Raw genomic sequence first — 20191 nt, forward strand, 5'->3', positions numbered from 1 at the left:
GGAGGCACATAGCTGGCCAACTCTAAACATAGCTGCGCAAGCACCAAGGTTACACTGCTTCACTGTATTTGTTTGAGAAGGACATGGACACTTTCTTGTACATTCCCAGCAGCTGTGCGGGTGAACTTCCCTCATATCAGATACTGCCTGATTCAAATATAAATGCAAACACAAATCCAAAGACAAGAAAAAGGTTTTGTCAGGGAGCAACCATTTAAGGTTACCTTTCATGACACTGACCCCCATGAGGTAGATAACAGTCAATGGACTTTACATACCCATCCTGAAGTCATTTCCCTACAAAATGCACAATATTCTAAACCCAATGAAAAAGACAGACACTGTTATGGTTTGGATATGAGGTGTCCCCCAAAAGCTCATGTATGAGACAACGCAAGAAGGTTTAGAGGAGAAACTATTGGGTCATGAGAGCCTTAACCCAATTATTGAATTAATTCCCTGATGGGATTAACTGGGTGGTAACTGAAGGTGGGTAGGGTGCGGCTGGAGGAGGTGGGCATTGGGGGCATGACTATGGGGTGTATATATTGTATCTGGCAAGTGGAGTCTCTATGCTTGTTGATCACCATGTGAACCACTTCCCTCTGCCACACTCTTCCACCATGATGTTCTGCCTCACCTTAAGCCCCATGGAATGGAGCCTGCTCTCTATGGATTGAGACCTCTGAAACCATGAGCCCCCCAAAAAACTTTACATCCTAAAATTTTTCTTGTCGGATCTTTTAGTTAAAGCATCAAAAAAACTGACTAAAACAAACATTTTGCCGAAAAGGGGCTTGGATTATTCTTGGTCTCAGATGGAGGTGAGCAGGAAGCATAAAATTTATGACTCACTGATTTCTTTTTTTAATATTTATTTTTTAGTTGTAGTTGGATGCAATACCTTTATTTTATTTATTTTTATGTGGTGCTGAGGATCGAACAAAGGGCTTTGCACATGCTAGGCGAGCACTCTACTGCTGAGCCACAACCCCAGCCCATGACTCACTGATTTCTAAGACAAAAATAAAATTCATGTATCCATGGCAAATCTTTAGGTAGACTATTAGTGAGATGACCTTTCCTGCCCCCTAAAACACCATGCACTTCCCAGCAATGCTGTGTGATTCAATTTCTCAGGCACTCTTCCCCCAATTCAGGCCCTTCATGTGAGTTAGTAAAAAGTCTTCATGATAAATAAAGGGAGACACCTGGACAAATAATTTATGTCTCATTCCCATTAGGAGGCCTGCACAAGCCAAGTGTTCCACTGCTTGCCCTCCCTGGATCCCTCCAATCAAACCACATGGATGAATTTTAATGTCCACCAGGGTTTCAGAGGGGATAACTTTTGCCTGCCACAGGGATATGATTGAGACAAAGTCCTGGGCTCAGTCAATGCTCGATGTTCCATCTTCCTCTGCCTGGCCCCCTTCCTTCCATGCTGCCTTGCTTCTGAGCCTAAGGACAGAGAACTGGAACCTGGAAAGCCCAAAAGGCCAGAAGCCCACGTGAAATGCACAGGAAGAACATGCAGCCAGGTGGGACAAAAGCCGCAGATGACTCAGATGCCTCTGTCCAGTTTTCTGGTCCAGGGAGCCTCCTTCCTCTGGGCATGAGCAGGTCCATTTGTCAGAACACATGGACAGAAAGAGGAAGAGCACTGTTCCTGGAGTCATGGTAATCTCATTTCAGTTCCCTCCCTCGCTACCTACTTCCTATGTGACCCTGGCAAGAACTTCCAGCCCAGGTCCTAGCCCCTGTCAAATGTATTTAACAAAATGGATTTGACAGAGGTTCCTAACACATGGAGCTTCTGTGAGGGTAAACCAAAGGCCAGCAACCCCAGCCCTCTCAGAGAGAGCCCAGGGAGCAGTTTCAGGGCAACCCTTCATCTGGCTGGAGCCTTACTTTATTCCTCTGTGAGACAGGACGATGTTTATGTTCCCAGGCAGAGAGGTGAGGTACAAAGGAAACAAGCAGGTGAAGCACTTGGCCCAGTGCCTGGGTTTCCGTAAAGGCCCCTTTTCAGCCACTTTCTAAAGCCCCGCCCCACAGGGACTCAGCCCTTTCTGTTCTGCACCCATCTTTTCTTTGGAGCCATTCTGTGGGGTTAGAGTTTAATAAATGCAGAGCAGCCTCGCTGGGCGCTTTGTGTGCAGCGCTAGTGAGCCTCAGGGCCTGTGAACCCTCTTTGTTCCTTTCCATCCCAGGGTTGGGCAGGGCGACTTGAGCTGCCTGCGAGGGGCCCTCTAGGGCCTGCAGGGGCAGCTATTGAGGAAGTGATGAATGGGTGGCTCAGGGTGTCTGGCTGCTGCCTGTCTTCTCCAGCCTCTCCTGGGATCCAAACAGCGTGAAATGAGCGTGTGGGCTCCTACCAACTAGAGGTACAGATGGGTGAATGAAGGAGGCAAGGGTAGTCTAACCAAGTGTCAATGACTTTTTCAGGGGGCACGCCATGAGCATGCGCAGAAGGGGATCCTGTGGGATAGACGCCTGCGCACCGCGCATGCACACATGTCCATCTTACTGAACGAAGCGGCTAGCGGGTTGGAGGTTCCCTCCTCTCCAGGGCTCCCTTCTAACCCTGGGAAAAGTTCCCTGTTGGTCCAAACTGTGGGGGCCTTCAAGGGCCAGGCCTTGGTTGAAAGGGATTGGGGATGACAACAGTTTCCAAACTTGATCCTCTTCCTGGGCTGGCTGGTAACTAACTGTACTCCCAACTACGGCCAAAACCAGAATCCCAGTAAAGAGCTAAGCTCATTTTGCAGGCTGGTGCAGAGAACCTAAACCAGTCCACACTTTATAAAGCACCCAGGGCATGGTTCTGACCAAGCACCACCGGAGAGAGGGTGGATTGTGAAAGTTTTTGGCGGCTGTTCTCCCCAGCAGCCTGTGTGGCAGCGGCCCTGAGAGGGCTTGGTACTGTTGCAAAAAGGAGGGGAAAAGGAAGCAGCAGGGGTAGGAAATGGTTTTCCATGTCTAATGACATGTCTTTTCTTCCACATTGGTCTGTGGCATAATCAGCTTGGTCCCAGAGGTCCCCTCAAACTTCCTAGAGGCCACTATTATATCCTAAAAGTCCCCAGCTAAGAGAGCCAGGGCCATATCCTCTCTCCACACTCACCTCCCCAGCCACAAAGAATAGAAGTGGTGCCTCCTCCTCTTTGGCTTTGTACTTGGCGATGATCTTCTCAGCTATTGGCTGAATCAGTTGTTTGGCTGCCTCAGATTCTCCATCATCCTCAGAATCTGTGATGGGGGAAAACGAAACAACAAACTCTGGCTTGTCACCTACCACCCCCAAAGGCCTGGGGAGCTGGAGAAACACCCATCTAAACAGCCTCTGAATGGAAAAGAACCTCCTCTTAGACATAAATATAACTTTCCGTGTGCATGAGTGGGCCTACACACATGCACACATGTATGCACACACACACACGTACTAGCAGCAAAGCAGGCTCTAACAGAGCTCTACTGCACAGGGCTCACCAGGAACAATTAGCCTCACTGAGTGACACAATGCCCCAGCCAGACAATGCTTTTCATTGAATTCTTTTTTTTTTAAGCCTTTTTTTCTTCTTCTTTTTTTTATATCTTTATTTTATTAATTTATTTGTATGCGATGCTGAGGATCAAACCCAAGGTCTCTCGTGTACAAGGGGAGCGCTCTACCGCTGAGCCACAACCCCAGCTCCTTCACTGAATTCTTTAAAAGCTGGGTTTCCTCTAAGCCAGGACCTGAAGTATCTGGTAGTTTTCTTCTCAATCATAGAACCAGAAGCCATGACCTGGGAACCTCCAGATTCCCAGTGAAAATGGCAGAAGTGGTGGTACAGTTGAGGTTGAGGACTGTGATTTCTTTAGTGGGTTTCATGGTGCTGGGGTGAGGGTACCACAGCTGCTGTGATGCCACCTCCACAGCGAACAGCCAGACTCTCCTGGAAGGGGAAGACTGGCTACATGGGAGAACACAGACTGGAAGTGGCCATGTAGAGGGTCCCAGGGCTCAAGCTGCTGAAACCTGTAGCCAAGAGCAAAGGCAGTATCCCCAAGTGATAAAAGTAGGCTTCAGTGGTGGAGGGATTCCATTCATACATGCTACACCACATGATAAGTTTGTGGTGTGCAGAGAGAGCAGGACACACTCTGGATCTCCATTTAGTTTGCTTTGCCTCTCTATGACCCTTTCCACATTGCTGCAGATGGTCCTGAGGTTCCTAATTCATCCTGGGTTCAGAATTGTTTTCTAACTGGCCACAGATGTTGTGTGTATGCCTGCAGCAGGCCCTTTTCCAAGGCCACCTCTCTCCAGGCAGGCACCATCCCCACAACTCTGACCCAGGCTACAAGTCAGTTGGCTTAAGAATTCCTTCAGGTCTGCTTATTGGCTTCCCTCCTGAGAGCCCCTAAACCAGACTTCAGAGAATCGGGAGGATGAGGAATATACTCCCTGACCCTCGGTGAAGCAGATATGGCACATCTCAGCCATGTCCTAATACGGCAGTTCATCTGGAGGGGAGCAACAAGTCCTTAGGCCGAGGGGAAGGTGGCTCTTGGCCAGCAGTTGCTTAGTTTGCAAAAGCAACCTGGGTCATCCCAAAAGGCTGCAGAGACCTCACGTGAATGTTTCTCTGCCTCTTGCCCAGGCTGAACACAGCACCCAAATGAGAGTTGCATTTGGCTACAGGGAAAAGAGAGAGCCAAGAACACTGCCCTGGGCTGGCTCTAACAGCCTCTGGCTGTTAGCAGTTCCTCAGAGCACAGAGGAACACAGAAGCAGGTGGGAGTGAGCCAGGCTCAAGGGGGCCCAGCCTCCTGCAGCTGCAGTGCAGACAGCCCCGCCTCTTTCTTAGGGGGTGGGAGTAGGGGCATCCTCCTGGCCTGGCCTATTCTGCCCAGCTGGCAGCCCAAGCACAGCAGCCGTCCTAGACCACCTCCCACAGGGGAAGAGCCATGAATAAATCATTGGGGTCAAAAGCAAGGCTGGTAGGGAGAGACAAAGGCCTGGGCTCAGCCTGGGGCAGCAAAGAGGCTTCAGGGACAGGCACCACCCCCAGTGAGATCCATTCTGGCCCATTTCCCTCTGTCCCGCCACTGAGCTCCATACCTACAAAAAGGACGAGGCAGGGCCCCTCGTTGAGCTGCACAGCGTTGGAGTCAGAGAGCTCCAGCACGGGTTTGGGGTGCCATGGAAACTCCCTGCAGTCCTCATCATTGAGCACCTCCACCCGTCCCTGCCGGGTGATCACCTCCCCCTGTGGGTCCAACACAATGAGCGTGGGGATGCCTGCAAGAGAGAGAGAGAGACAGAGTTCACACTAGCTTGGCCACTGGCCTGGGAGTGGAGGTGTGTCTGGAGACACAATGCAGTCTCAGAGTTAAGAATCTGGGTCCCCAAGCTGGAAAGCCTCAGGTCAGCCACTAAATGGCTACAGAACTGCTGTGGTTCTGCCTGGAACCTCTCCATAAAACGCTGACAAGTCACCAGCCTGTCTAGGCCTCAGTGCCCTCAGTTGCAATGTGGTAAAGGTGTTGTAGTTCCTACCTTTTCTGGTTCCATCAAGAGCATGTAAAGAATTAGGCACATGCCCCGGGGAGGAGCTCAGTGGTGGAGTGCTTCCCTGGCACACACAAGGCCCTGGGTTCAACCTCCAGCACCGCAAAACAGAAGCAAAAATATTAGTACAGGGTCTTGGCACATGAGAGCAGCTGATCATTGGTGGCATCCTAAAGTGATCCTAATGGCACAGGAGACCTCCGCACTTGCAGGGAGTCTAAAGCTGACCGAGATGATGTTAGAACTCACACACACTCCCACATGGCACCCCTGCCATAGACGCACACGCAGCACTAAGCAACAGATGGAGCAGAGTCCTCACACAGGCAGTGGGGGGGGGGGCGCACCACAGTGAGCAGGGGAGGAGCCTACGGCCAAGGCTGTAGCCACACAAGTGAGGGAGGAAGAGAAGCCATGCTGCCAGCCCTGGCCTTTTGTGGCCCCCACTCTCCAGTCCCAGCCCTGCTGCCTGTGGAGGCTCTGATACATGCTCTGAGAGAGACAGTCCCCAGAGGGAGCAGTGCATGGGAGTCTTGGGCTGGAATAAGAAATGCATTGCAGGGGCTCTGATTGTGGCTCAGTGGAACAGTGCTTGCCTAGCATGTAGGAGGCCCTGGGTTCGAGTCTCAGCACCACATATAAATAAATAAAATAAAGGTCCATTTACAACTAAAATAAATATATGTATATTTTAAAAAAATAAATGTATTGCAGTTCGTCGGCAACAACCACCACCACCACCCCCCGCCCCCGGCCCAACACACACACAAAGCCTCAAGTGAACACTTAGAGAAAACCCATCCTGAGTTATGGTCACCTCTAAGTTTGCCACCACCCCCATTCTCCTCCAGCCGGGGCTACCCCCACCAACCACAGAGTCAGCCTTGGCCCTGTCCTTTGAGGACATGTGTCTCTCCATTGGCAGTTGGTCCCCTCTCCTTTGGAGCTATCCAGGTGCCTCTCCTCCACGGCAGACCAGAGCTTGAATTTTATATGAAAGCCAGAGCAATTTAATATTTATAGATTGCTAAGTATTTGGTCAGTAATTTGCTCCACTGACATTTTACTTCTCTATGAGGGGAACACCGAAGTACCAGAAATATGGCCTTGGTGCTTTGTAACCTGCAGAGGCAGCCAGCCCAGCGGGCATGCAGCGGTGGGCCCATCTTCAAAAGGAATAAACAAAACCATTATGTTCTAACTATTAGAAGAAGTGGCTGGGTGTGTTAGGGGAGAGGTCCAGAGAGAAATGGGCTCCTGAGGACTGCCATTCCCATCACATCACACACAGACACACAGCGTCTCCTCGGGGACTTTGAAGATGCACTGGTGATGAAGAGGACTCCTGAGCATGAGTCCAGGCATTTCCAGCCTCATACTGTTAGCTGCGCTTTCCCCTCGAGGCTGGGCCCCATGTCAGGTGTGTCTTCATCCCTGGGGATCAGGACCTGGACTTGAGTCAGAGGCCTGAAGGGGGCCCAGGGCTGTGGGCTACTTGGGGCCAGCCAGCTACAGATGAGTCTTCCACATCGCCACACTGCAATCTCAAAAAAGCCTTGGCTTTTAATCAAGCTGGTGTGTTTCTGAAATCAGGCGGTTATAAGCACTGGGTCACACCAGAGCCATCCACGGCTATGATTAGACACATCAGCTGGCCAGTTCGTAGCCTGCACTCAAGATGTAGAGCTGGTCTGCGGAGCACAGGCAGGCACAGAGAATGGATAAGGAAGGAGAAAAGGGAAGATTGCTGGTCAAGCAGGCCAATTCCCGGGTCAGAGCCTCAGCCTCTCCGAGGGACTATGGTAAGGGGCCTTCTTTGTTATCATAGCCAAAGTCTCTTGGGTCCACACCCATGAGGAACAAAAGTACAGAGCTCCAGCTGGTTGCTGGTGAATCTCCTGCTGATTCCACCAAGGGCCAGATCCTCTGGGCCTGGGTCTCCCCACCTCTTCCCCTTGGCCATGCACAAGCAAAATCCCTTCATGTTGGTAATTAGAGCACGAAAGCCTGTGTCTAAAAACCCTAGACAATGAGGTACACAGGGACAAGACAGTGTCAGGCATGTGACTGTGGTACATAAACAGAAACTCACTCAGTAAAATATCTATAGTCAGTCTCTGACCCAGAGAAACCCCTGTGTTTGGCACATGGATGGGGAAAAATCCACGCCCACTGTGCCTGGCTGGTCCCCTTCAACTGACCTCTGGTTTTGGCCCTATAGCCAGAAGAGTGTGCTTTCCTCTGATGCTGAATCAGAGGTCTAGAAAAGGGAACTCGCCTGTGTGGAGTGTCTGCTCTGTGCCAGGCAGGACACAGATGCTACCTCACTTAATCGTCATAACAGGTGACTGCAGGGAGAACCACTATCCCTGACTTATGGATAGTCAAGTGGCCTATCCACTGTCACCCAGCTAATCAGTGGTCTTGCTGGGACAGGAACCCTGTCTGCCTGTTGCAAAAGCTGCAGTTCTCTGTCAGGCCACTGCCTTTGCTGAGGATTCTTCTAGCACCTGCATGGGGACTCTCCTAACTAGGACCAGGAAGAGTCCCTGTAGAAGCAGCTTCGCGTACCACCTTCTTCCCTCCTGTCTTCCTTCCAAAACAGTAGGGAAAGAGGCTGAAATTGCTTCTCCATCATGCAGTCCCTGAAGTAGGTTCTCTAAAGTCAAGACTTCTCAAGAGAAAGTAAGACAACACCTCAACAGGAACTTACAAGGAATGGCAAACTTCTAATTGATGGCATTAAACAAAACATCTTCCACACCATCAAGGAGCTTCTTGCAAGGGAATGAAAAATGGACAACTCATTGCTGCTTAGCTAGGGCTTGTTGTTCCCAGCCTGGATGGCTGGGATGTTGAGGGAAAGGACAGTTGAGACTCTAAGGAAGATCAGGCAAGTCCTTTAATTTCTTTGAGCCTCATTTCCACAGCTATCAAATGCAGATAATGGCATAATTCTGTCTTAATTGTTGTGGGGAGGAATAAACAAGATTTAAATGTAAAAATGTTTCTAGCAGAAGATCATGTATATAGTAAGTGCTCCATTAAGTATTGGCTATTATTGTAAATCAGTTCATTTTTTAAAATGCCATCTCTAAACTGATGATTTGAGAAGTGGAGGTGTAGAGAACTGGTGCCTTGTTCTACTGAAAGCAAAGAACCCTCAGGCTGGGCTGGGGAAGTTATCTGAAGAACAGAAGAGAGACAATGTCAATACTACAGCAAGAGTCCCAGGAATAGGATGTGAAAGCTATCTGGCTGCGACATCTGTCACCCCATTGATCGCCAGGGTTGATTCGGCTGATCTGGCTGGCTAGGCGGGTGTCCCCTTCCTCCCTCACCACTCCATGTGCGTCCCTCCCGAAGCTGCGTGCTGGGTCAAAGAGGATGACCTTCCCCGATAGAGGAGGACCATTCTTCGGTCAAGGGTATATGAGTAGCTGCGCTCCCCTGCTAGAACCTCCAAACAAGCTCTCAAGAGTCTCAGGAACAGTGATGCCTGTCACGCATGGGGTTGGTGCTCTTTTATTTGTGCCAACTCAAACTTAAGTTTCAGGCTTAGAACAAACAGGTTATCTTCCTAAAGAGGGCTCAGGTCCAAGCTCCTAGCCTTAGGGAGCTGGGCTGGACCTCAAGCGGTTCCTAAGAAGCCTGTAATCCCAGTACTTGGGAAGCTGTGGCAGGAGGATGGCAAGTTTAAGGCCAGCCTCAGCAACTTCATGAGATCCTGTCTCAAAAAATATAAAGGGCTGGGGATAAAGCTCAGTGGCAGAACACCTCTGTGTTCAATCCTCAGTTCAACCAGGTGTGTGTGTGTGGGGGGGAACACAAAGAAGGAACAATGAGGCCTATGAAGCCAGCTCATTCATTCCTCATGGGAGGAGCCTATTTGTGACTATTTAGAACAATCTTGAAGCTAAGTGTACTGAGACTATTTTTCTATTGCTAAAGAGATAGAGTTTGTGGAGGTGACAGGGCAAAAAAGTTGAAACCATCTGGGACCTTGGGGAGAGGGAGAAAGACACATAGGATTGCAACCCAGGTTTCTTTGCATCTGGATGGCAGCATGACCTGAGGGTACTTGGAATAATTCCCCAATCGGAGGAGAAATCAACAGAAAAGCAGATGCTAAGACAGGAAGCATGTGTTAGGGCACATGGCAGGGAAAAATACTATGTGATCATGAAAACAGTCATTATGAAGACTGTAGCAACATGGAAATGGTTTGTAACATATTGTTAAGGAAAATATGCTACTTGTACGTTACAACTGCAAATAAGTACCTGTGTGTACTGACAGAGACCAAAAGAACTCAGAAAAGTGGAAACAGTTATGCTAGCAAGGCAGAAGAGTGGGCGAGATAAGCTGTATATATATTTGGGTTTTCTTTTTTGTTTTGTCATACTGGCAATCAAACCCAGGGCCTGGCACACACAAGGCAAGCTTAGGTTTTCTTATATGGTATCATGATGCATGCATTAACATAGAATGAAAAATCAGAACTGAAGGGCAGCAGGGTTGGATAAGAATGAAATACAAGCCCATGTCTTAGCCAGATCATTGCCAGTTGTTTGTCAGATCCTTTTTCCTCTCCTCTTACTGGTTCCCCCAAACTTTCCCTTATTGAGAGAGCTAAGGAGGGGAAGAAAGCAGCTGGTTTGGGTGAAACTCAGAGAAACCCACAAGAGGTCCCAGGGATGGTTCTGAACATACTTGAACTGGGCCAACAGGTCCAAAAGCTGCTCAGGGCGGTGTCTGTGCCAGGAGACAGGCATGAACAATTTAGAAAAAAATCTAGAAACAACCAACTGCCCATTAGCAGTGAAACAGATACATCAACTGGTACATTCATATAATGGAACACTTTCCAGAACTGAAAATAAATGAACTAGATATAAAGGTCAACAGGAGTAAGTCTTGAAAACACACTGGTAAGTGAGAAAAGCAAGTTGCAAGACGATATTTCAGCATGACAGCATTTTAAGCATGCTCCTAAACGATACACCAAGCAAAACTATATATTATTCATGGATTCATATATATGCAGGAAAAATGTGGAAACAGCTTGTGAAGTTACACATTAAATGTATGGCAGTGTTTCCCCAGGGAAGAGGAAAGAGAAAGGAAGGAGAATAAAAGGACCCTCCCCTTTGTCTGTAATGCTCCCATTCATTTGTGTTTTCTTTATATCACTTTCGGATGCTACAGACTGAACACAGGGCCAGGAGCCCATTTGTTTATATTTTAAATACCTGAGCAAAAATGTCCATGGGGGGGGGGGTGGAGGCCCATGGGTGTTTATTACAGTATTCTCTGCCCTTACTTGCCTTTTTCTGTGTTCTCACAATTAAACACGACATACAAAATAGAACACCAAGGCCGCTGAGTAGTTTCCCAGGCTGCCCCCAACGTGCTCTCAGCAGCTGACGGGGCCAGTTCTAGACAGGCCGCACCAGCCCTTTGAATACTGAGATTTAGCTTAAAAAAAAAAAAAAAAAAAATCCCAGAATCGGCAGCTTGCCTTCTACTGATAGAAAAAAAAAAAAAAAAAAAGAAAGAAAGAAATCTAAGTTCCAAATGTGTCCTTTTTATATCTACAGATTTTTGCTTCAAATCCATTTTTTTAAAGGGCAAGAAAGAGGGCAAAGGAAGGGAGAGAGGAAAAAAGAGGGAAATAGAAGGAAAGGAAAAAGGAAAGGGAGAAGAAAGAGTGGAGGAGAAGGATGGAGCAAGAAAAAAAGAGAAACTGAAAACTCAATGTTAGGGCAGCAAAGGGCCCTCACCCTGTGGCCTCCCAGCCACTAGGCCAAAGCCGCTGGCCTGGTGGCCCTCCCCTCAGGGCTGTTTGCTGGCCAGAGGCTATTCTGCCAGGGGCAGGGGTGGACAGGCATCTCTCCAGACCCTGCACAGCCCTTAGGCTGCCTGTCCTCCCAAAGGCTGGGGGCAGGGGACAGGCAGAGGGAAACAAAACCAGTTAGAGCCCCTAGCCCAAGAGAGAAGGGACACTAAGCCTATGAGCTGCAAAGAACAGGGTGTTCTATGACACCCCAGGATTACTTAGACAATTGCTAATGGGATTTGCCCTTTGCCAAGTGTGTCTAAATGGTTTCCTTAGAAAGGCATTTTTAAACAGCTTATAAGGCCACAAACTCCCCAGTCTGCATAAAATCCTGGGAGTAGATAGGCCTTAGACCCAGGGGAAGCCAGCTATGCCCATAATACAAAGGAAATGAATAGAAACTAAATGCCAGGTCCTCGGTGAGCTCGGGTAGCCCTGTGAAGACCACCAGTTCACACAGCCTGGGCTAGGTCCACGACACCCAAAACAATCACAGCAACCAGTCAGCTGGCAGCGGCAAGGCATTTGTGCCATCCAACCAGGGGCAAACTCAACCAGCAAGGTAGCAAGACCCTGTCTTAAAATGAAACATAAAATGGGCTGGGCGTGTAGCCAGTTGTAAAATCTCCCGGGTTCAATCCCCAGTACCAAAACAAAAACAGAAAGCATAATGGTAAGTGAAGAGAGAGAGAAGTGGAATGAGAGCCCCACGCACACAGGAAGAGCCACACAGGAAGCAGGCGCTCACCCAGAGACAGCCCTGTGTGATCTGCTGAAGACTGGACACTCACAGAGCCAGAAGCCTGCTACGTACGTGTGTGCTTGTACACGTGTACACGCACGTGTGCATTTACATCTAAACATGAAGTTATAAGCACAGAGTTACACAAAAGATCAGAAATATTCAGATTCAATAAAAAAAAACTGACAATTTTGTGATCCTAGAATAGAGTATGAAAGAAAACAGCTCCTTCAAGGCTGAAGGTATTTAGAGCTAGACTGCAGACCTGTAGGCATCCACAGAGGCCAAGCAACGTTCAGTGGAGGGATGGTGCATCCTGTAGGGGGAGCTATCAGCTTCTAAGACCAGAGAGAGCAGTGATACCAATTAAACCAGGGCTCTGAAGGTGAGAGGAGCAACCTAATTGAGAGCAAGGACATGGCACTATAAACAGGCTGTGGGTTGGGCAGGAAAGCTGGTTACTTGCAAACTTGATGCACTGAGAAGATAGTTTCAAAGAGTTGGAATAATCTTAAGTGGGCATCTTTCAAACCTAGGAAGATCTAGAATTAAGTTTAGAAAATATCAAACTCATTTGTGTTTTTATATATCAAAAAATCCAAGCACATTTAGTATATAACTCAAGATTTAGATTTAATTAAGAGAATGTGGTCTGTTAGAGTAACAGGTCCATCCTAGGATTCCAATATTAAAATACATTATCGAGAACTTAATGCAAACTTGCGTTTTGTTTTGTTTGGAAATTGAACCTAGGGGTGCTTAAACACTAAACCACCTCTCCAGTCCTTTATATTTTTTACTTTGTTTTTTATTTTGAGACAGAATCTCACTAAGTTGCTTAGGGCCTTGCTAAGTTGCTGAGACTGACTTTGAACTTGTGATCCTCCTGCCTCAGCCTCGTGAGCCAATGGAATTGTAGGAGTGCACTCTGTAGACTTTTGAGATTTTTAAGTTGGACCCTGTGACAGTAATTCTACATTTAAGATAACCTAAGAATCATCATATCTATGTCTAATTTACTGGAGTTGGTAGATGGACTCAAACACCAAAGAACATTTTGTTTGTCCTTCAATTAAATATTTTTAAGAGATTTAAGTATATAAATCAGTTAGAAATGTTTAAAGGAGTAAACTCGAAGTTTGTAAATGGGTTCAACAGATCCCTAACAAGAAACTACTACAATTTCCTAAATATATACATAGAATTAAAAATTCAAAAGCCAGGTGGAGTGACAAATGCCCTTATCCCAGCCAGCTACTCAGCTACTCAGTAACATTACTGAGCCAGTAAGGTTACTTGAGCCCAGGAGTTCAAAACCAGCCTGAGCAACACAGCAAAACCCAAAATCAAGGGGGTAGAAGGGAAGAGAACTCCTGATCTGATAGGGCTGGTTCCTTGTGAGGAGAAGAGACATCAAAGCTCTCTTCCTCTGCCATGAGGACACAGGGAGAAGCTGGCTATCTGCAAGGCAGGAAGAAAACTCTCACCAGGACACAAATCTACTATCACCTTATCTTGGTTCTCCAGCCTCAAGACTGTGAGAAATAAAGTCTTGTTTAAGCTGCCCAGTGTGTGGTCTTTTGTCCTGGCAGCCCTAGCAGACTGAGCTAGTCGCTTAGTGGGTGATGATTGTTGTTGTTTTGTTTGTTTTATGGCTAAGATAGATCTGAGTATATCATGAGGTGAAAAGGAGCTGGAGGAGGGGCTGGAGTGTGGCTCAGTAGTAGAGGACCTACCTACATGTGTGAGGCCCTGGGTTCAATCTCTAACACTATACAAGGGGGGTGGGAAGAAAAGAAAAAATGGAAGAGACGAAGAGCAAGAAACTAGAACAAAGGTGGAGGCTTGGAGAGTAAGGATGAGACTGCGAATGAGGAGAGGGGGTGGGGCTGTTCAGAGACATGGAACCTGATGAAGTTACAGGAAAGTTTCATGGCACAGGGGGACACTTGCGGAATTCAGGAGAGCTATCTATATTGCCACTAATACAGGTCCGCTGAGGAAAGCGGCTGGAAGAGGGGAAAGGAACGAGGGGAAGGATGTGATGGCCATGGGACCTCTGTTGGTGGTCATGGGTAAGTTTCCAGCTGGCCCTGCTCTGCATCCCTAGACCCGGGTCCAGCCTGTGTAGGGCTGTAGAGGCATGTTCTCAGCAGCCCTGCGGCCCACTTCAGGCTGCTTTGGTAACTAGTGGGATGAAAGCTTGCCTGAACTTGTACTTGTGAGAAGAAGGTTTCTGAATGGTAAGATCAATGTGAAACACTGCACAAGAACTTAATGACAACCTGTGCTTCACTGGGAAACCAGCTGCATAAGCCTCATGGATGACAGACTCCCACCTGTCCCATCTCACATGCCCTTACATAGGTGACAATGTGAGGCTGGGAGGAGCAGAAGCAGGGAGATGGCCTCCTCCCCTCTCCATAGGGCAGGCCTGTGTGAGGCTAGACAACCTGGCAGCAGAGTCCTGAGCTCCAGGGTAAGACTCAGTGTGTCCACCAGAAATATCAGTGGATGACCTGACTAAGGGATTTCTCTTCCAGTCTATAAATGTCAAAATGGTCAAGTCCAAGGATGCCTCAGGCTTTCTGTGATATTTCTGTGATACGGCCTCATCAGCCTTATCTCTGCTCTGCCCCAACAGCAAACCTCAGGCTTTCCTGAGGTATCAGTGTGGGGCAAAAAGTAAGCACATTACAAATATTTGTCCAAAGGTTTATTTTGACCTTTGTCTCTAATGTCCCAAACCCTTCATCTAACCCCACCTATTCTATAAGGCCCTGCTCTACAACTACCTCGTCTGGGAAGTCTTCCTGGATCAGTAGCTCTAAAGCCAGGGTTTCCTCTGAAACTTATTCTATTAAATGCTGCCGTGAGGAAACAAGGGGCAGGCAACACTGTGCCAGGGAGAAGTTGGAAGCCAGAGAATGAGGAAGTAGGAGGTGGGGAGTTGGAAAAGTAGATATTTCCAAGCTGAAGAGAGATTATCACAGATGGCAGGGGATGGACATCATAGAGTCGGCAGACCAGAAAAAGGAAGGGTCCAATATGAGGCTGGGCTGCAAAGAACACTCATGGCTGGAGCTGGGTTCCAGAGGAATCTGACATTCTTTCAGTTTAGCTGTCTGGCTGCTGCTTGCCTAAGGACCAGGTCTTTCCAGATCAGCTTTGTGATCCTCAGCTAAGGGTCTCTTGTAGTCTGGGACCACATATGTACTTCTCATCCTTACGCTGCCAGGGCCTAAACTGCCCCAAATGAATGAGCCTCTGAAATTCATCCCTGTATTCTCTTCTTCCTCCACTATGGCCATCTGCTTTCTGGCTGTCTGGCTGTCTGAGCCACCCCTAATAACCATGGCTCCTATGTCCATAACATGTGCACGCTGACCACTGAGAATCAGAGGGAGAGTTCAGCTGAGTTTCTAAGGTCTAACGCAAAGAAAGAATTGTGGCCCATAATGAAATTTGAAGTATACAAAAGATCTTAAAATAAGTAAGTAAGTAAATAAATAAATAAATAAATCCCCAAACCTGGGGCTGGAGTGTAGTTTAGAGGTAGAGAGTGTATTTAGCATGTCCAAGGCCCTGGGTTCAAACGCCAATCCCCAGTACCAAAAACCCAAATGAAACAGAATAAAACCAAAACTACCACCTGATTAAGCTTAGCTTTTACTGGGTGCTCTAGGATAATTTCTTGAGAATAAATTCCTATAAGTGGGATTTATAAATTAAGGCTATCAAACTGCTTAAAAAAAGTAACTTAAGGGTACAAGTCATTTTCAAGGCTGTTGATATATATTGCCAAATTGCTCTCCAAATTTATATCCCTATAAATCTCTTGATTTATATCCCTACTAGCCATCTGCTATCTTTCCCTACACTGGGATTAGATTATCATTTTTAGGGGATGGTTCTTTGCAAATGTGATAGATGCAAATTTAGTGTTCTCATCTGTAAATCATGAAATTATGCTGAATATTTTTCACATCCATACTGACAATGTATATAGGGTAAGTTGTCTGCTTCATATCTTATATCTTCTACTAAATTGTCTTGTCTTTTTAAACTGGTATCTGGAGAAAGCGCTTCCTTTATGAAAGAATATGGATTCTTTGCCATATATGTTACTAATATTGTTGGTTGCCTTTGTTTCAACATTATTATATTCTAAAGTTTATCTTCTTTAGGTGATAAAATAAAAATTTTCCTTCTATTCCTCTCTGTGTTAGCCAACAAATATTTGTAATGTGCTTACCTTTTGCCCCACACTGAAATATTCCCATTTTACTGAACAAAGAGAGGTTAAGTAACCTGATCGAGGCCACTGTAGTGGGGCTGGGATGTTGGTGGCCTGCAATAAGGTGGTGGTAATAAATGTGGAAAGAAATAAGCAGAAAACAATATCCTAGGAGAAGATCCACAGTGCCCACATCTGGCAGGAGAAGGAAAATTGACAATCTTGGCCTATCTTTGAGATGCCTCTGGGAGAGTATATTCCAAGGCTCAACCACATCACAGAAGCATATTTTTTGCATACTAGTACACAACCCACACACATAGCTGGAAGGGGAAGAACAGAGGCCAGATTGTGGTTGAGGAGCCTCTGTTAGGGAGTCAGAGGAGGCCACACATCGGAGACACCTGCTGGTATGTACAGGCAATGGGGATTTGAAAAATCCCAGGGTTTTCCCAGAATTACTAAAAGGCCAAGATGGAAAATCCATGGTTAGCAGAAGAGGTAGGGCAAAGGTGCTCTTGGATATGGCTCTAGGAGACAACAAAGTCTTGGTAACACTTAGGAAAGATTTGGGTCCTACCCAACCTACTGGTGAGTCTCACTGTAGCCAGGGAAGGAGCACTTCAAGTCACAAGCCAGAATAGAGGCTGAGGCTCAGCCAGGTGGAATGTGCTGGCCGTGCAGTTAAAAAAAAACAGTCACATCTCCATTTTAGGAAAATCACAGAGTCACTTTGAGGGTGAAGAACTGAATCCTGCAGGCAGAAAGGACAAAGACAACCCCCATGTAATTTTGGGGTGGGTGATAGGAATGGAACCTATGGCCTGAAACATGCTAGACACGCTATCTGCCACTGAGCAACACAACCAACTCCTAGTTTAATTCTTATACTTGCCAAGTAAGTACTTCACTAAAAAAAAGTAAAGTACTGAATGAAGTATATTCATTCTGCTGAAGAATGAGAAGGAGTTGTTAGTATAATAAAGAATAGAAATACAGTTTGTTTCTCTCACAGTCTTTTTCGGGGGGGCAGGGGTGGACACCATGGATTAAATTCAGAGGTGCTTAACCACTGAGCCACAGTCCTTTCAATTTTTATTTTGAGAAAGGGTCTTGCTAAATTGCAGAGGCTGGCTCCTGTCTCAGCCTCCCAAGTTACTGGATTACCGGCACATGCCACCATACCTGGCTAATAATCATTATTTCTGAAAATCACTATGATTAGTACCACAAGTCCTGGTTCTAGACACTCTCAAGCAATTTCCTTACCCAAAAGGTTATTACCCACCACTCAGCCCCACCATGACGCTTCAGGAATTGTGAGAAGCGCTTTATGTATATACATATTCATGCTCTAAACAATTTATTATCCCCAGTTTTCAGAAGAGGAAACTGAAGCTCAAGAACTCTGAGTGATGGAACTAAAGGTCACTCTCTGTCACACACTGGTCTGTTTGACAGTAAAACCTCATTGTTTTGGCCTTGTCATTTGGGAGCATGTGTTCCGAGGCCCACCTATGTCAGAAGCTACTATGTCAGAAAGTGAGAAGTAGCTGTCTCACCAGGACAAGTACTTAAATCCACACCAAGTAATTTTTAAGATGGTGAAGAATATGAACATTCCTGGAAATAAAGGTGTTTTTTGTTTTTTTGTTTTTTCTGCTAAAGGGAAAAGGATGTGGGCTGGGGCTGTAGCTCAGTGGTGGAACACTTGTCTAGCATATGTGAGTCTCTGGGTTTGATCCTCAGAACCATATAAAAATAAATAAATGGAATAAAGGTATTGTTAAAAAAATCTTAAAAAAAAAAAAAAAAAAGGAAAGGGATGTGGTGAACCTAGAGGGCCAATGGGCCTTGGTTGCCATCTAAGGAGCCACATGGAGTCAGGGCCTGGGATGCCTACCTTGGATTCCATATAGCCGGTTCAGGCGCGACCTCCGGGCCTCATCAGTGTAGGGGACAGCAAGCCAGGGCATCTCACTGAAGTACTGTTTGAATGATTCTTCTGACCTGCAGAGAGACACCCATGGAGAACAAGGTCCTATTATCCAGAATATACCTCCATTCAGTCCTCCCCACCCATTACAGAGTTGTGCCCGAAGCCCCTATAGGGCTGGGGTTCATGACATCATGCTCCTTGGACACCAGGCAATGGGAATGTTCTGTTCTACCCATTCTGTGTTCACCAAGAAGCAAATGCCTCCACACAGCAGGTGGAGCCCAAACTGAAGCGCCAGGCTGGCCACTGCAATATCCCCCTTGCTCACATCCTACCAATTATTCTCATGCCTAGATGTTCATTTTCAACCCAGACAGGTCTTACTATTCCAGGGAGCTCAGACATACACAGCTATTGTATTCCCTGTGATATTTCTACTCTGCATAGGGAACCGTGATGTGTACAAGACCATAAATTTAAAACCAAGCATACACCTGTGAGTCCATGTTTAAGAAATTCTAGGGAAGACAAAACTACTCAAGTGATAGTGAGTACATCCGAGGTTCCTTGGAGCTGGAATTTGGGGATGAGGACTGATTGATAAGAGCCACAAAGGAATCTTTTGAATGATGGAGACATTCTGTATCTTAACTTTGACGATGCAATTATATAGGTAAATATATTTGGCAAAACTCACTGAATTGTGTACCTTAAAGGTATTCCTTTTATTGTGTAGAAACTATATTTCAATAAAAGTGATGTTGCTTAAAGTTTTTTAAAAAGGGACTGCTCCGCCCGACATGCCTTTAGGCTTGCCCCCACTCTACACGCTGAGACAGGGCGCTGTGGGGAGGAACCGTGGGCCATTAAGACAAGCATGGGATAGTGCGGTGCCAAGTTACATAACAATATGCAAAAGGCCTTCCGCATGCCGGCATCTCAGCAGCCCTTCTGTGAACAGCGTCCTGAGAGACAGAAGTGCCTGGGGACCCAGGCTGAACAGGGCTGGAATTCTGAGTTGAAGGAAGCTTGGTGATACGTGACGTGACGTTGGAAAGAGAAGCAGAGGAAATTGAGGCTAAAAGGACCTGAACTTGCTCCAGGAAGAATGTCTGTCTTTCTTGCTTTTGTGATTCAAACAGCCCCCAGACAGAGTGCATGACCAGGGCTAAGAAAAATGACTGCATGTGCAGCAAGACAGCCGTCAGATCCCATCAGGCGCTGGCTCTCTTCCATCTCCCCACTCTGTATCTTTTCCTCACAATCTAGAAAGCTGTTTGAACAAATTGGAAAACAAATCCAAATCCAAAATGGCCCAGGTCTGGATTGGGATGTGCCCCAGTGTTCACAGCAAGAAAAGGTCTTTCTTGGTTCCCTTCAGACAATTATAGGAGCAAATGTGAAATGTATCTATCTGGCCCTCTGCCAAAAGTGCTAGCTATGCCTTCCCCAAGTGCTGCCTCCACTCCTACAGCAAGGAAGTAAGAAGTGTAAGGTGAAAGAAATGGATGCTAACCACCGCGGGAAAGGGAAGCAGCACCACCTTGCACAGGCACGCCTCACCTGTCTGCGCTAACGAAGATGATCTCAAATTTCTGGCCGGCCTCCTTGATCTTCCGGTAGGATTCCACCAGCACCCGTGTGAGGCTTCGGCAGGGTGGGCACTGAAAGAAAAGAGCAGGACCTTGCTGTGCCATCAGAGGAAGACCCAAGTGAGATTGGGACACAAACGAGGTGGAACTGAGCTTGCTCCTCTTCATGAACCAACATTCAGCACACAAGGGACCCCTGCTCCATAGTGAGCGAGCAGGCAGTGGTTAGAACAGTCCCCTTGGGAACCCTTAAAGGCTCATGTGAATGGGTTAAGGGGAATA

The 20191-nt window shown here is 47.0% G+C and overlaps 1 protein-coding gene and 1 long non-coding RNA gene across 2 annotated transcripts in view; one reads left to right on the forward strand and one right to left on the reverse strand.

The window, feature by feature from the left end:
- LOC125613349 overlaps positions 1-20191 on the forward strand; it is a 40059-nt gene that overhangs the window by 4706 nt on the left and 15162 nt on the right. Inside the window, exons 2-4 of the long non-coding RNA XR_007343890.1 lie at positions 8811-9040; positions 14180-14182; positions 16872-16879. This is a non-coding gene — a long non-coding RNA (uncharacterized LOC125613349). The remainder of the gene's footprint in view (positions 1-8810; positions 9041-14179; positions 14183-16871; positions 16880-20191) is intronic.
- The window catches only part of Nxn (nucleoredoxin), a 145096-nt gene that overhangs the window by 2031 nt on the left and 122874 nt on the right, over positions 1-20191 (reverse strand). The window contains 4 exon segments of the mRNA XM_048793331.1: positions 3128-3252; positions 5111-5290; positions 18282-18388; positions 19881-19981. Of these exon segments, the coding sequence (XP_048649288.1) occupies positions 3128-3252; positions 5111-5290; positions 18282-18388; positions 19881-19981 (513 nt within the window).

This window comes from Marmota marmota, unplaced genomic scaffold, assembly GCF_001458135.2.
Source record: "Marmota marmota marmota unplaced genomic scaffold, marMar, whole genome shotgun sequence".
NCBI lineage: Eukaryota > Metazoa > Chordata > Mammalia > Rodentia > Sciuridae > Marmota > Marmota marmota.